At 34.8% G+C, this 18,667-nt stretch overlaps 2 protein-coding genes across 2 annotated transcripts in view; one reads left to right on the top strand and one right to left on the bottom strand.

The window, feature by feature from the left end:
• Positions 1-851: 851 nt before the first annotated feature.
• On the bottom strand, positions 852-13,237 carry LOC144447658 (uncharacterized). The gene is made up of 13 exons (XM_078137734.1): positions 13,079-13,237; positions 11,714-11,884; positions 10,853-10,993; positions 9,640-9,738; positions 8,808-9,009; positions 7,948-7,989; positions 7,165-7,668; positions 6,422-6,584; positions 5,350-5,647; positions 4,632-4,764; positions 3,531-3,815; positions 2,196-2,308; positions 852-1,574 (listed from the first exon to the last, which is right to left on the bottom strand). Exons 1-13 carry the CDS (start codon positions 13,235-13,237, stop codon positions 1,446-1,448), a joined length of 2,439 nt encoding a protein of 812 aa, XP_077993860.1. The 3' UTR covers positions 852-1,445.
• A 1,137-nt stretch (positions 13,238-14,374) lies between these two features.
• LOC144447256 (protein TANC2-like) overlaps positions 14,375-18,667 on the top strand; it is an 84,862-nt gene continuing 80,569 nt past the window's right edge. Inside the window, exons 1-2 of the mRNA XM_078137169.1 lie at positions 14,375-14,427; positions 15,019-15,124. The gene's annotated coding sequence lies outside the window, so the exon portion shown is untranslated. The remainder of the gene's footprint in view (positions 14,428-15,018; positions 15,125-18,667) is intronic.

Genomic DNA, 18,667 nt, shown 5'->3' with positions numbered 1-18,667 from the left:
CATTGAAATTTAGCCTAAATTTACTCTACACACCTATCATGCGAATCAATAGTTTAGCACTCACAAATTTTTTAATGAGTAATTTCACCTTGTACCAATACGTCACAGTTCACTTTCACACGAAGTGTCCTTCAGTTCCCTGTTTCCAAAAATATTATAAAACTGACAATCTAAGAGTTCCGGGAGTGTCTTTTGGGAATATTTTAATGACATCTACCTTATACAACTTCATGGGTGGGTGGAGTTAACTACAATGTATGTAACCATCAGATGACAATATGACTGGTAAATTTTACTTGTAATGTGACCATTTCAAGTCAAAATCATGTATGGTTTTCATCTTTGTGGAGTAGCACTGAAGAGAGCCTGTAAACACCTCAACCTATTCATCATAGCTTTAATATGACATTACTGATTCCTACAATTGATCTTAGTAATATATACCCTAAACATTTCAGTTCCCGATAAAATGATCCATTCTGAAAGTATGCCATGTTTCCATGTGACAGTGTTTGGTAGACAAGACATAATGAAAAGTAATCAAGTTGCAACAGTGAATGGACACAATATAGTTTTAAGAAATAGATGGTTGATAGGAATCTCCTATCAAAACAATCTTGCAGTGTTGATTTTAAAATCAATGTGTGGTGTTTCCACAATGCAAATTCTTGTCTTTGATTCAGTCATCAAAATTACCCAGACTTTTACAACTGGGACTCTACTATGAGACCACCCAGACAAGAGTCTGGGATAACATAATCCAAAGTAGTCTCTGTTACCCAGACTCTCACTGCTGGGGGCTCTACTATGAGACCACCTAGAAGAGAGTCTGGGATAACATAATCCAAAGTAGTCTCTGTTACCCAGACTCTCACTGCTGGAGGCTCTACTATGAGACCACCTAGAAGAGAGTCTGGGATAACGTAATCCAAAGTAGTCTCTGTTACCCAGACTCTCACTGCTGGGGGCTCTACTATGAGACCACCTAGAAGAGAGTCTGGGGAGATGTACTCCCAAATGGCAAACACCGAATCTCTCGCACTCTCTCACAGAGCAGTGCATTCTGGGAATACATAGCATGCTGAATGATCCATGTTCCTTGATGACAGTTTTACATATTACTAGTGTCCAATACAATGTCAATCTTAATTACAAATAGCAGGCCTCATAAGCCCTTTGTTCACAACTTACAAGTAATAAACTGTGTGACTACCAGTTCGGATAACTTCAAATTACCTTTCTCCAGACTTTTGTCTGGGTGGTCTCCTAGTAGATCTCCCAGTGGTGAGGAGTCTGGGTAACCATGACTATGGTTGTAGGACTGTTTTAATAATAGGGTCATATCAAATGTGTTTATCTCTTAAACAATTGTTCAACCCTTTCTCTTTTTTGCAGCTTGATTTCTATTCATTGTACTAGTCTTTCATGTAAATATATGTATATGATTATTCTGTGTCATCGCTATCAACTAATGTTTGGTGTTCTGGTGATTCAGAATTACTCCATACAAATGAATAGTTGTCTTCAAGTCTCTGTTGTCTTTTTTCTTCATTTGACGATTCTTGCCCTCCTCCCTAGAAGTAAAATTCATGAGATTTCAGTTTTGAACTGAAAATAGATTTCAGCTTCCATTTACTTTGAAAATAATATTCAAGAAAAGAAAGATTCTATTTGCCACTGAAAATAAAATTCAAACAAAGGAAAATTTTTTCTGAAAACCAAGTTTTCATTGATTGGTATATTTCACTGACACCCATAGACATGTACATTTCTTGTAGAATTATACAATGAAAAAGTCACACATAGAGATATCATGTCACAAGTGTCCCAGTTATCATTTATTGTGTAATACAAAGCTCGAACCCCACACAAGCCAAGTTGAACACTTACTAACTAAAAATACGGCATTTATATCCTGGTTGTTGTCACAACATAGGTCTACATCATTGGTTCTACAGTGCCCAAACTATGAGTCAAAACATTCCAAATTGCAGTTTTCATAAATTATGCTTGAGGAGGTATAATTATATTGTCCCCCCCCCCCCCCATAATTTGTCTTCATTCAGCCTGAAAATACTTGTGACCTAACAGTACTGATTTTTGGACTTGTAATGACAAGGTCCCTTAAGTCACTCATTTTCCTATATATGGGGGGGGGGGGGGAATACTAACTACATGAATTATGATATACTTACCAATATACCAACAATCATGTCTTTAAAATATGTACTTTCTTCTTCGGATAATACTGTCATACCACTTTCATCATCAGTTGGATCATATGCTATAATTTTAACTTCAATTTTTCCTGTAGGCAGACATTTATTGAAAATCATGTATTGTGAAACAAATATGATCATATGCTATAATTTTAACTTCCTGTAGGCAGACACACAAGCTGTTGTTTTTTTATTGAGAATCGTTTATTTTGAAACAAATATGAGCTTAAAACCATTGAACTTACAACCTATTTTACGAAAGGAAGTTCATTTTTTTTCAATTGTGTAACATCAAATAAACAGCGACTTTTATTTATATAATGCATTTTGCCTATTCCATCATCAAATTAGTAAGTGTGTAATTAGGTGTCATCATGTAGACATATCTATGATATTTTTGAAAAACGAGACTAATTATTTAGTAGTATCTCAACTGACTACTAAAATTATCAAGTTGTTATCACTATGTAGGTTTCATCCTAATCACTTATATGTAATCAGAGTAACGATGTAAAGCCATTTAGTTAGGTGACGTAGATTCAAAAAGGGTAACTCTATATCTTATTTCTGTATTCCTATATGGCTCATTATTATATAAAATGAAGTCCAGTACAACACTGAAGTACACACTACACATGCATTACTAATAGGTGTGCCAGAGAATAAATTGACCATCTTGTTCTATTTTGATCCTCTAGCATTTGGTAAAATGTTATTGCGGGTACCGGGAATTGTGCCCAAGTCAAAGCAACTGCACAAAAGGAGGGAGACCTGGTAGGACAGATATAATACCATGTGCTACATTGGTTGCATGGATTGTATGAATTCTAATGAACTGTGGAAGTTTGAGGGCCATTGTACCATTATGGGTCTGCCACTGAAGTAAAAATAACTGTACAACTGTGTCTAGAGCTTTGCAAACAAAGACATTGTGCCATTATGGGTCTGCCCTTGAAGTAACAATTACTGTGCAAGCGTGTCTAGAACTTTGCAAACAAAGACATTGTGCCATTATGGGTCTGCCCCTGAAGTAAAAATAACTGTACAACTGTGTCTAGAACTTTACAAACAAAGATGTTGTGCCATTATGGGTCTGTCCCTGATGTAACAATTACTGTGCAAGCGTGTCTAGAGCTTTGCAAACAAAGACATTGTGCCATTATGGGTCTGCCCCTGATGTAACAATTACTGTACAACTGTGTCTAGAACTTTGAAAACAAAGAATAAGAACATTACAGATACTGTTCATTATTACCATTATAACACATCACACTAGTGAGGTGTATTTTATTTCTTAGATGCTATACTTACCATCTGGATTGATGCCAGCATTTTCTAAATGTTCTTCTACAGCTTGTTCTATTTTCCTATACTTGCTATCATATAGTTCACTCTCTGAGTCCACATTTTTACCAGCAATGTTAATTTTGGTGACTCTAACTCGTACTCTGTCATCATCATCATCATCATCATCATCATCATCATCATCAGTATTAGTTAGATCATCATCATCATCGTCATCATCATTGCCGTCTTCATCAATATTTTTAGTTCCGTGTTGTTGGTCTGGTACAGCAGGCTTATTCTCAGAAACACCTCCAAGCGTTTTCTCTGATTAAAACAAATAATTATATGATGTTACACCTCAGAAAAGGTGTACAGTTAATAATCCCTGACATTTAAAGGCCAAGGTTTCAATCCCAGGTTCTCTTATTAGTGGTATCTTATTGATGGCACCACAAGAATTACATAGGATTATTCTTTTGTTCTTTGGCCAAATTTTTCTATAGCTCTGCCAGACAACTGTTTTTCAAACCTAATTTTAATCCTTTTTCAAAGTGGGCCTTTAAATCGTTGTCTTAGATTATTACTACTTATCAGAGGGTCTGTAAAAGTGTACAAATGGTACTAAAATGATGAAATGGGTATAACAGGTGAATACCAAGTTATTATTACATATGTACTAGAGATTACTTCTCCCGTAGCATGCAGATACTAGTGCCATTTGCACTGCAATGCAATACTGAAAACATAATGACTGCATACCTGCATGCAAATGAAGGCATGATTGTTTGTTCTACACAAAAGCGCGAGATTGCACAGTATCATTTTTTCACAGAAATTCACTGTTTCAGATAAACATATGTAATAATAACATTAACAGCACCCCATTTCACATGAGTTCTAGTGTAGGTACTCAGGGGTATTTGAACTTGTGCTTGCAGTGTTTTCTGCTGCACTTTCACTTGCCATGCTCATGAAAGTACGGCCAAAGAGAACACTGCAAGCCCTCATGCCACTCTTGCACTTGTGCATCATAGGGTTCTGTCACAGTATACAAAATGTCTGTAATTAATACATCTAAAACTACAGAGGTATAATTATGGATTTATTTAGTATATAGAATCTTACTTGGACTGGTGTCTTTTTGTTGGTCAGTTTTCAAGGTGTCAATCAACTTTGTCAAGGTCTTGGCTAATTTCCTGGCTGCATCTCTTTGATCTATTTCATCAAAAATAGCATCACCACCAAATTCTTCTTTGGCCTTCAAAAAAAAGAAGAAAAACTTCCAATGTCATGACTGTATTTTACTCTTTAATATATGATATGGCATATCTGGTTCTTTATTCTGTACATGTACCACTATCTTATACATATTCATATTCAGTTATCCAATCACAGCCCAATGTAGATATTTGAAATGAATAATTATCAGTATTCAATACATATTCATATTCAGTCATCCAATCACAACCCAATGTAGGTATTTGAAATGAATAATTATCAATATTCAATATATATTCAAATTCAGTCATCCAATCACAGCCCAATGTAGATATTTGAAATGAATAATTATCAATATTCAATATATATTCAAATTCAGTCATCCAATCACAGCCCAATGTAGATATTTGAAATGAATAATTATCAATATTCAATATATATTCAAATTCAGTCATCCAATCACAGCCCAATGTAGATATTTGAAATGAATAATTATCGGTATTCAATACATATTCTGATTCAGTCATCCAATCACAGCCCAATGTAGGTATTTGAAATAATTAATTATCAGTATTCAAAAAAAGAATCAACAACTGTAAATACACAAATTACTTATTTTACATACTTCTGCAAGGATCTCATCAAATTGCTGCAGAACACTTTCACGGATTTCGTCAGCCGCACCAGCTATTTTTTCTCTGTCATTTGGATCAGAGGTGATTTCATTAAGTCCGTCTTGCAATTCTTTGACAGCAGTTTCATCATCATAGTTGTCAAGATTTTCCTTCATCAACATTTCTTCAACATCATCATCTTCCTCCTCCTCGTCTTCTTCTTCTTCTTCTTCATCTTCAGTTCCATCCAAAATCTGTTCTTGTAAGTTGTCTGTCTTACTTGTGGCAGCAGTTGATAGGTCATGCCCACTATGGAAAAGAACATGCAATAGACAACCAATGCCTAAGTTTGATAATTCAAAACCAATGATAAAACTTTGCTATTAGATATCAATTATATATCGCTGTATGCAAAATATTCCACAAAATGCATTTAAAACAATATTGCCTGTTTTTAACACATTATGTCATCCTTGAAAAATAAGCAGAACTATTTAGCCTAGCTGAAATTATCATTCATTTTAGCTGTGAAACACTAGGAAATGATGACTTTCCAGAGGTATATGGCTACTTCTGGAACAGCACTCCTAGTGGCCAAACTGTACAATCTTTTGTTTTTTTCTGATAACCACCCTACAGCAAATCAGAACAAATGACGAGGTATGGGATCAAACCGATAAAGTATAGATTATAAAGTGTCCACTTATAAATGACTTCTCTATCATGACTCAGTGATATAGCCTGTTGTTGCTGAATAGGTAACAAGGGTGCCAAGCTTTCTTGTAATTTCAGAGTAATTTCTGAACACCTTTTTTGATAGCAGTGATAAAGTTTCACCTTCATTATAAAAATCAAATCACATTCCAACAAGTACACTCTCAAGATAAAATTGTACATTGTGTCCATGTAAAAGAAGGTATTTAGTCACTACTTATTTTTGTGCATTTGCTCTTGAGCGAAATAAGTGAAAATTTCCAGGTTTGCAGTACTCTATTTTTGTTATCCAAAGGTTGCACTCTTCCATCAATGAATCCTCTCTTGTGAAAACATCCTTGTGGACATAGAGGGAAGGTACACCCTTACCTTTCACTGTGGGCAGCCATCCCTTCCCTGTGATCTGTATCCATACTTGGTACTGCACTGTCAAGTACGCTAGCAAACTCATCTAGCCAATTCTCTAGCTCTGCCTGGTCAAACTCAATATCTTCTTCCATATCAAAATTTAATTCTTCTGTAGTAGAATGCACTGTAATATTACAAAATATTATCAGAATGTTTATCATGATAAACTAATTAAAAGCAAAGTTGAGGTGTAGTACAACATGATATCAAGTCAGCTGACACTGAGATACAATGTTCCCTCTAAGCAGTGTGCCCTCTAAGCCAATTTGACATGCTGATGATGCACACAATTTCTAGTGACGCACCAACATTTGATGTTCCACTATCTCTTACTATGTGATGACTCACAAAAATGGCAGTTTTTAAAACACTGACCAACAACAACAAATTTGGCTATCATTAGAGGGCACACAGCCTATGCCTTACTATGTGGTGACTCACAAGAAAACACAGTTTTCATCATTTTGACCAACAATGTAAATGAAGCACCAGTTGATATTTACCCAAGATGCCATTAGTGTCCATTCACAAATGTTGGACATTGCCCTCTGGGAAGGACATCTTCACTGCTCCATTAATGCACACAGAACAGAAATTCAAAATGTCTGTTTTCCTAGGATTTTTAAACCTGTTGTATGCATTTGAGACAAAACAAACCACTCTTAATACATCCAAGACAAACATTTATTACAATATTTCTTTACCTTTCAAGAATTCAAGTAATTTCTCCTCATTCACATCTTCAAGCAACTCCATTATATCATTAATTTCTCTGTATAATTTGTTCAACTTCTCTAAATCTTCCTTTGATATTTCTTCATCCATATTTTTATTTAAACTTGCAGCTAATTTATGTAATTCATCCGTGGCAGTTTCAATAGTCTCTCCAATTCCCTTCAACAATGGTTTATCTGAATGTATCTGAAACTCTTGAGCTAACGCATCCAAATCATATGCAAGTTCAAATAACTTGGTCACCAATGCATGTTTATTAATTTTCTCATCATTATCCTTTGTGTTTTCTGAGAAGTCTTCTTGTTGAAATGTTTTCATCGTATCAGTGATTTTTGCTGACATAGTTTGTACCAGGTCTTCTTTAGATACTACTATATCATGAGACTCAATCACATGGTCACCTTTCTTATCTCTAGTGTTGCTTGCAAACTTCCAAGCCCTTTCTTGGTCAGCTTGATGCTTTGCAAGAGCCTCTGTCAAAATAAAATCACAACAATAAATACCATTGGAGAATACAATGTGAATCAATAGGACAGTCAAATATACTAGTAGTTAATTTGGAATCATGATAAATCAGAAAAGAATGCGACATTTCAATCCATCTACAGACCTTGATCATGCAATGATCTAATTATTCAGTGTTACAGTGTTTTTATTCTATTGTACTAAATTGGACAACGCTGTGAACTTGTTTAGACTCATTCATTGTATCAACTGCTATGACATCTAGAAAAATTATTTGTTTGTCTTACCTTCTATGGCTTTAACCCTAAGTTTCCTATCTTCTTCTTCCTCTGTAAAACAAACATATAACAGTGACGGAGTTACTACCTTTGGCAGTTTGGATTCATTACGCTCAAGAATCAATACTGAAGGAGGATCACGAAAAGAGAATCACCAAATGAGAAATTAAAGTGGCACACTCTGTTAGTAAAACCCAATTTATGGCTTAAGTCAGTGTACAAAATGCTATGTGATAAAACTCACTAAGAATTATTAAAACCAAAATGGAACTAATTTGACAATGGTAATGAAATGTCAGGGAAAATTTGGGATTCGCTTTCGAAAGGTTTTTGACTCTGTGAGTAGAAATTTTTATTTGATACTATAAAACCCATAGTCCATGAACATTCATTCCTGAACTAAATTGGTGTTAACACAGCATGACATGTGTGATTGAATATGTACAAAGAGATTTGGTTACTAAGACAATGACACACACTTAGATATTTGGTTACTAAGACAATGACACATACTTTTCAATTGTTTTTGTACTCAGTAATGTCATGGAATCAAGGAGTGTAGTAAGACACTTTGACACAAACATGACATCAAAATATATGATGAGATCACAAAAAAGCCAGAGAACATGCAGAGTGCACCATGTCTAGGAGGGCGTATTAAGTCGTTACCATGTCAACATAGACATTTGAACTTTTGAGAGACTACACACAATTGATATTTTTAGTGAAAGCACAACTGAAGCTTTTGTTAAGACCTGTGGACTTATTCACTTATTCTGATGTTCTGGGTTGTCACATGACAAATCACTGAAATCATGTGACAAAAGAATGAAATCCAAGATGTGTGAAAGTGTAATTCAAATACTTACCATATTTGACCGTGAGATATTTTTCATACTGGTCATCATTCAGTGCAGGAAAACATAGAATAGGTTTAGGTTTATGACTGGCAGGTGGTTTTAAATATGGATGTTTACACACTTTGTTGGTGTGTATTGTCAATAAATAACTACATGAGGCGGGTTCATCTATTCTGTACACAATATCTGGTCCTTCCTCACTACATATAAACTGTAAACAAAAAGAAAATAACACATGTCAAGGCCGAATGAAAAACATGTTATATTAAATTACACACGTATATTATACATTTCAGAAAAGATAGACATCAAGATAGACATTTTAAATTTGTAATTTGAATGGCATCTTTTAAATGTTATTTTTTCAATTTTGTGATTTTCATGTCGATATCATATTTTGGTGAAAATACCATGAAAATGGTTTATTGCCTTCAGTGAACAACAAGACAAGGTTCAGTAATTTGGATCCATAGTATTGTTTTTATTTGACTCTAATGTGAAATATCGTTCATAAATAAGGTTTCAATGTTTTCTTCATCAAATTATGAGAACTCAATTTTGCTACAATGACAAATGTACATAGTACTCTGATCTGATGTGAAATTTGATCTACTGGTAATCCTTGTTTATATCATAGTTTTGAAATAGTGTGAAATTTATTAATAAGTCTACCTATGCTTCAGTCCCTTAATTTTGTGTTACATGTAGAATGATATACAAATATATAATAAATTATATATATGCAGATTTGGGAGGTTTTTACACAAAATTAAGATCCAAGAACTGTGTGTCAAATGATGTGAATGAATATACAATGTATATCTATATATATAATACATACCCTGACTTCTGTTTGTCTCAGCCTTCCTGTGAGATCACACAGTGACCCATTTGTATATTCATGACTATGATACCTATTGGCCTTGTGTCTTTTAGTTTCCTGTAATCCATACATAAATTGTGTAAACAATACATACTGTATATTATACCATGCATAAACCAAAAATATGGAATATATACCCTGGTTGTTCTAGGTCACCAAAACATGTGTCTATGTCATTGGTTCTGCTGTGTTTGAAATTTGAGACAAAACGCTCAAAATTGCCCGTATTTTCCCCGATTTGTTAAAAAAATATTACTGGCGATGGTATAATTATATTATTCCCCAATATATTTCTTCAAAAATACTAGTGACCTGAGGCACACTACTCGTCTAGCAACTCTTGGTGACAAAGGTCCCTTAGGTCACTCATATTTTCCTTGGCTGAACAAAGAAAAACATTGGGGAATAACATGTATGACCTAAGTACACTGTAATAGAGTACATGAACAGATGTGATGCTTGACTAGTGTCACACTTGAATGGACATTTCTAGGGACTACAATTGCAATTTTGACAAAGTAGTTATGTATGTATAATATGTGTTTTAGTTCCATGTAATAACACAATTTGGTACTACGGTACTAATAAAATATGTTGTTAAGGTGAAATAAACATACATTTCACTTACTGTCAGTGCCAATTTGAAATAAATATATTGAAAAGTCAAGCCTTCCACAAAAAACTCTATAGCCGGAATGTCAATAATGATTACTACTACTATACACAAAAAAATTGTATAGTTACAAAGTGTTTCAATGCAAAGCATACATTTAGGTGGAGCCAGTGTGCCCTCTATGCCAATTTGACACACCACTGACGCACACAATTTCTAGTGAGGCACGAAAATTTGGTATTCCCCTATCTCTTACTATGTGGTGACTCACAAGAAATGACAGTTTTTCTCATTTTCACACACAACAACAAAAAATATCTATCATCACATTGCAATAAAGATTACATTGGATTATACTTTTGTGTTCTGGAACAAGTTTCTATAGCTCTCCATGACAACAGTTTCTAGTTCTGCCTGACAACTGTTTTTTCACATCTAAATTGTAATCCTTAGCAAACTGGACCTTTACAAATGTAATTTACTACAACAAAACTTAAATACTTTGATTTCAACACTCTGGAAAACTTTTTGGTGCCACTATGTTTTAAAAATACTCACTGTATTTGAAATATTACTCCAATCCATTTCAGATTCAAAATGACCCAGTGAGATTACTTCACTGACAATTTTACCATCTTCTAAATGATATTGTTTTACTTCATCACCATAACAAAATTCATATGTCCACCAATTTTTTGTCTAAAAAAGTAGAAATTACATTAGTATACATTTGTATTATGGATGTCTGTGAAATGTGTGGTCAAAAACATGTATATTATACAAGTACACTCATCAACCCAGTACCAATGAAGAAAACAGACGATTGCAGTAAAAAAAAAAGTTCTGAATGTATACTTTGAAAGACTTAGTTTTTATGGATATATGGTTTGGGATAGGCATACCCTAAATTTTATATTATCAGCATATACAGTAGAAAGAGATGTATATATCATTTTCCCTGGATTTAGTCACTTTTTTCCTTCTACAGCATTATCAACTGTCTTTTATGTACTATGTATTTGTAAGAGTAATGATGTATATGGGTAATTCTAATAATGAGTTATTTTCACTCTTTTTATGATGATTGTTATGTGCTACTTTCATGACCTGTATGTGACCTACATCTAGATGTTCCTGGAGATACTGAAAGATACCATTCAATCCCAATGAGATTTTTAAATCTTTTCAGTATCCTGGAAGCCAATAAAATGTTCATTATGGAAGAGGTATTGGGAACACAACAGTTGGACAGCATACTTACAATCTGATGTACGTTTATTCAAGTATGACACATAACATACTATTCAAGGGAACAAAAAAGGTCCTACAAGTTGAATATAAAATGTCATTTAAATAAAAAGTGGCTATGCTACTACTACTATCAACCACAAGTTCTCATTTGCCTCCCTCTGTACCCACCTTTATAAGACATGGTGAATGTTTCATAGGTTTTAATAATTCAGAAATTCCAACTTCTGATGCTTGTTTTTCTTCTTCTAAGTCTTTCTCATATGCTGTCATATCTGGTAGTTGACATTCATATTCCTGTCCATATTTGGATTTCATATATATAACACTATCTTCTATTGGCTGTAAAGACAAAATCATTTAGATTTCATATATATAACACTATTTCCCATTGGCTGTAAAGGAAAAACATTCAGATTTCATATATTTATATATATTTATATATATATATATATAAACTATTTTCCACTGGCTTCAAAATCATAGATTTTGGTTTCATAGAATATGTGACACTGTTTTTTCAAAATGCATAAATTATATTCTCAACCTGGAGTGGAGCCATAATTAGGTCACTCTCTTTATGTTGATACACAGACCCTACACGTCTATGGTTCATACTGGTACATGGCCAGTACAACTGCAGTGATAACAAACCAAGGCAGTGAAAGTCAACAAAACACACTTTGTTAATTTTGCAATAATTCTTTGTAACAATCTTCACAGAATATGTTTCCTCTATCTAGCAATACTGATTGGTACAATATAATGATTTCAAACTTGTACCTTGCCATGCGATGTAAACAGGCTTATATTTTCAGGAAATTTAAATAAAGTTTGTATCACCATGGAGGTATATCTCCATGGTATCACACACATACCATCCAACCCTGCACAGTAATACAACTTGATTACAAACATACATTCTATGTATAAGGTAAGAGGAAAAGGTAAACAAATGTGAAAAATCTGTTTAACAGAAATATGCATGAAACAAAACAGTCACATTTTGGTAAAGAATACACTGATCAAACCCTTTGACTCGGCATACCCTACAAATGATTCTTCCATATGGGTCAAACTTCAAAAGGTCGAAACTACATATATGCAGTCCAAGGATAGCTGCAATAATTCTAGTTTTGATTTTTTTTTTTGAGGTGACAATTTTCATCTTTATTAAACAATGCATATTTTACATTTTTCTGTTTCTGTTTGTTTTTAACCGACATCGTCTGCGGACAAAAATCGAGGTCCGTCAGCATTTATAAAAATTAAAATAGCGGAATATTAAAAACAAAATACAGTGACTGCAGCACAGTTCTGTGCTCTGTGTATGTACGCGGAACGGTCTCATTTAGCCATTGATCAGACACTTCTACAGATTAGATGTCTTATGACAGTAAATGAAAGTCAGAAGAGAAAACGAGGCTGCCTGTGTTTGTTATTATTATTATTATCATCATCATCTCACAGTAGTTGAACTAGATACGGTTTACAAGTTACGCTGACGAGTGGACCGAAATATGAATGCATACTTACACGTCCCATCAGGACTGGTGTATTAGCGATATCTATACCATATTTTACATCATCTATTTCTTCTAAATCTAAAATCGAATTAAAATGTGCACAAAATAAGGCAAAATTTAACGAAAATACAGTCGATACTAGACTCAGCTTCCGCATCGGAGTCGCCATTTTGATTGAACTTTTAGTGACATGCGCAAGCGCAATGGAAGTACACGTCCAGGATTTCGATTGGAGGGTCGGACATGTCGACACGGAGTACAAGAAAACTGTAAATAATTTTCATTTTATTATTACTATTATATTACTATTATGTGTAACACACACGTAATTAGTAATTCAGTGGTTGGTGATACGTAGGAAAATGCGCCGGGCTGTTCAAAATGTCTCAAATTCACTTCAACCATTTCCAAGCAGAGGGAGCCACTGAGCAAAATTTGACGGGGCTTTTGTTTTGGTGGAGATGAAATATTTCTCATATATATTTATTAGAATATTTCTTCTACACTTATATCTCCTTTTTCAGCTGAGTTTTCACTCTTTTTTAATTGACTGGATAGATATACCATTTCCTTCAAGTTTGGTCACGAATAACAGCAGATACATACATATCATACTTTCTGAGCTATTTTGGGTAACTTCATTTCCTAAAACTTTTTACAATCTGTCACTATTGGCGGTCAATTTCCCACTATTACGTTAGAGTAATAGATTACCATACGTCCCTTGGGAGATTATTTAAGTCTTATAATCTTCAAATGTTGTGAGTTTGTTATACAATTTAGGGTTGTGTTGTTGTTGTTGTTTAAATGTGTCCAAATTTTAATGTTTTTCCCAGCTAGTCCCCTTAGGCGTGTTGGCGAAAAAACGAATACTAGTATTCAAAACCCCCATCGGCATGGATTCAAGGCTAGTAACACGTTCACCAGATACGTTTGCAATCACTCACCCAGAATACCATTTCACCCTAAAGAGCACATTTGTTCTTTTTTAATATTTAAAAAAACAAACATTTTATTCAAGCAGAGAGTGAAAAAAAAAACAGCGTCTCGAGCAAGTTTGCACGCCTTGTCAAGCAGCGTTCCAAACAGCGCCACCTAGTGGCTAAAATATTGACATACCTTGTTTTCATTTTCTCTCCGATGGATGTACAAAATGTATATTGAATTGAGAGACTTTTCATCGTCGTAAAACACGACATCTTTTACGGCGAAGTCCAACGCGCACCGAGGTTAATTCGTCAAGTGGTTAATTCGTCATTTGGCAGTGTCGGGGAAGAAATAACAGCTCTGGTTTGCAAGGACTGCATGTACACAATGACTTACCGGTACACTACCACAAATACAGCTTTAACTCCAATGGTAAGATTCAATTTGAATATTTGGCTTATCCTTTCGAACAAGTCCATCTTCACCGAAATACACGTGTATCACTATCAAGTGCAATACAAACCAACTCTAAAAAATTAACATGTGCACCAGGCACACAACAAAAAAATAGTATGGTGAATTTCGCGATGTCGCTCTGAACGTTCTGTATCACTAAGCGTTCCTGACTACAGTTAAATAATGACAGCAATATATAACAAAAAGCATTTTCATAAAAGTTGCAGGTTTTATACAAACGGTTATACTATTACACTAAGTTTATTAATTACCCATCAGTTTTGATTATTCTCAATTCAAGTGTTGATTTTGTTTATGAAATAATTTCTGATAGAAACATTCTGATACATATCTCGGGGAAACAAATGCTTGTGTTCTGGATATACGGTGCTGGGTTTCGACTCGTCAAGACAAACTTGCCTTTATATTACTACTAGTTCGGTGGCTAGCGCTTTCGATGGACTTTTCGATCTGGCGCCCTCAACCTCGTCGGAGAGCAAGGTGACCTAGTTAACAAATTGCGTCAGCATATATTTGCATAATTATACGTTTCTGTGACCTCTACAGCTTTGAACTGGAAGTTGACGTCGTGGGCAGACGTTGGAATGTGTATGCTTTCATTACGAAGTATTTTCCCACACTAGAAACCCAGATGCCGTCGGCGTAGTGTATGGTAAGTAACTCCCTATTTTCTATGGACATCGCGCATATATATATTTTACAACTGATAGCAAACCTTGAGATCTTCAGTGCTTGCTTACAAATGTGCCGTCACCACCACCCGAACAAAAACGACGGAAGTCGAAACAACGTTATTAAACCGATAATCGTGAAGCCTGAAGGTTGTACAATGCTGACGAAAGTAGTGTGTTTGGCAGACATATATTTTTCACGTGTTTTCAAGACGTGGTTCGTAAAATATTTGATAGATACTGATTTTGTTGATCTGGTTATTTTAGTAGAATATAAAACCGCACATGTGAAAATTCTATTTTTATTTTGATGGGTGCCGTGTTGTTGTCGTTATAATCGATAGCAGAGAAGTCCCTCCGAGTCATTCGATCTCTGCTGCAATAACACAGCGACACTGGTGTAGTATTGTGTAGTTAGCGTTAGGAAAAAAACGGGTAATGTATGTGAAAGCGTATGTTTACGGTGAAACTACACAGGGCAGCGTCGTGTCGCAAATGCGAGACAGTTCATTTTACGTTTGTACCTGCTGGTATGGGAATGTTTACAGCGTTGCTTGGAACATGGAGGGAGGTCTTCGCCTTCCTACCTCAGTTCCATGCTTTGATTTGAATATCACGGCGAGGGTAACGTTACAATATTTCTGTATATTACATGCAACCATCGGTGTCTGTTGTGAACATAGCAAACGTGTCTTGTTGCATAGCTAGCTTTCTCTAAGAATGCATATCTACCTACACAAAAAATTACAACCGAAGGCCATGTAGATTTCGGAGATTCAAAGTGGCATAGCACCGGAAGTTACAATGAATACACAGAGACCACAGCTGTTGTTATGCTGTCAGTTAGGAGTTCATAGACCATGGACAATATATCTAATCCGATTGTTTATGTACAGACAAGTGACTAGTGTTAGTGTGTGTCAGTGTACACATCACTAGTAATGGTACCTTCCATGGCCATAGGCTGGGTGTGAAAGACAGTGAAACAAAGTTTATTTTCAAAACTCATCAAATAGCTAATAGATATCATCTGAATCATAAAATTAACATTATTTCTAAGCCATTGCCTAGTAACCTTCTCGTCTGAAAAAATGCATTGATTGTTGAAATGGGATCATTGACTAAGTAAGAAAGAGCTCTTCACTCTCCTCTCTAATAGTTTTATTTTGACCTTGTAGGCTATGCAATTTTGGCTAAGGACACCCTTTGCAGCTATATTTGTACATGGTCTATGGTTTAATAATTCATTTTGTGAGCATACTTGATTTGAGTTAGTATATACAAAGCAGACAATTATTGTGTGATGGAATGGATAGTTGCCCTTGTTGGACTTGACAATTGTGAGAAATTATTGATTTCACTTCTTTCAGTCAACAAGTAACAAAAAGTGACTCAGCCCCTGGATTTAGACTTGAATTGTTTGTTTTCAAAAGATATTGTATCCTTTACTCAAGAAATGAAGTATACTATTGTAAGTAGGACAATGGCCTGATCAGATCAGCTTGTCTGTTCTCACATGTTTTTAGAATACTTGTAGTTGGTTTAGAACTTGAACTGATGGTTGAACCTTTTGTAAAGTGTGTGTGTGTGTGTGTGTGTGTGTGTGTGTGTGTGTGTATGTGTGTGTGTGTGTATGTGTGTGTGTGTGTGTGTGTGTGTGTGTGTGTGTGTGTGTGTGTGTGCACCGATCTCTAAAAATACTAGCAATGTAAAACCAAATAAGAATTAGTCTCTGAGGCTTGCCAGATCTCTTCTTCTAAGATCTCAATAGTTTTTCAAGATTTTGATGATGTGTTGTTGATCATAGTTGGGTTAGCGTAGCACTGTCTGGTACAAGTACTAATGACTGTACACATCATTGTAGTAACTACATAAAATATGGTCTGAATCTCTGTCTCCATTTCACACCTAAGCAGGGAAACTAGATTTATAATGAATAGCCAAAATGATGAAAATTCAAACATGTAGTTTTACATGTTACTGATAAATCAACACAACAGGCTGCAATTGGAAAGTGAACTATTACCCAGGGACCAGTAACATTCAAGGACTTTTCACAACCATTTATGTATAACAACACAGCATGGATTCCAGACTAGTGGAACAGGTACATATCTCAAAACACCAAGAGAGTGTAGTCAGTAAACTGAAAGCCTGTGTAGATTTCTTGGTTAAAAGGGGGGGGGGGGGGGTCTAGGAAATAAGTACAACATGGACTAATTCCATATTGAATATTTTACAATGAATTTTGTATTGAAGATACAAAAAAAATGTGAAAATAGACAAGTGGATTGATGTGTGAATCTAAACACAACTTTTGTAGGTGACCGTAAATTGTATAGGATCTGTTATGAAATTGTCAGCTTTATACCAGGCACTGAATAATCACCCAATATTAGCATTGCAATATGTCATGGTTAGATCACTTTCTTACTACTTACAATTGCAATAGTATGGCTCATGAAATCTTTATCAGTTCCATTGGAAATATTTCTACTTTATCAGAGTTTGAAACTACTCAAAAAAAAATGAACATAAATAAGCGTGACTGGCACTACTGTAGGTACACATTTTGGAAAGGGGTTACTTTAGGCTACAATACTGTTAGATTTATTTGTATTATTCATCATAGTGTAATTGTTAAACCAATGACACCTCAAATCAATGCAATGCAATGTGATGAAATTCTTGTAAGATTATTTAAAGTAACATAAAATATCTTTCTTATACATTCTCTAAGGGTATGTGAAGTATTAGTTTATTCTGTGCATAAATGTGGAAAAGTATTCACCACCACAGTGTAATATAACACCGTTGGACATAGCTCTGGTCAAATAGTTCCACCCACCTGGAATAAAATAGAACATTTAGCATACTTGCCTGCCTCACTTTGGGTATCCAGGTTATTTTTACTTCAGGCAATTTAGAAACAGTGCAACGTAGTTCCATGGTTTCACAAGTTCAGTTATTACTTAATGTCAGTGGCATAGAAAAATTATGTAAATTTTAGATTTGTTCCATCCACATGTATTGTAAGTAACAGATATATAGCTAAGTAAATGTAGGTTGCATGTCCGTGTCGATTATTTACAGCCAAAGTTTCAGTTTGAATATGGTGTATTTTGGTTCTCAGACTCAACAGTTTTGAAAATAAGCAGCTTAAACTTTAGTCCAACGTTCAAGTTTCCCCATAGTTTGTTATTTTTAGATGAATGTAGGTCATGACCTATTTCAGTTCCATGTGTTCAGCTAACTATAGCATGTATAAAGAATGATGGAGAAGGGTTACAAACATGTGTGTCCTGAGGATAATGATATGCTAGTACATCATGCATCTATATAGCAGATAATTACAATAAAAATTGTAAAGGGCACAAATTTGTAAAATTTTGAGTTGTATTTGACATTATCAAGTTCAAACTTAAAACATTTTACCATTCTACGATACAATTATGGAATCAAAACCAGAATTACTGTATTTAGTTCCTGTCAGTCAATTGTACTACAACACAGACCCTCGGGGT

Source organism: Glandiceps talaboti, chromosome 16, assembly GCF_964340395.1.
Source record: "Glandiceps talaboti chromosome 16, keGlaTala1.1, whole genome shotgun sequence".
Classification (NCBI taxonomy): domain Eukaryota; kingdom Metazoa; phylum Hemichordata; class Enteropneusta; family Spengelidae; genus Glandiceps; species Glandiceps talaboti.
This window is presented reverse-complemented; position numbering and strand designations above follow the sequence as displayed.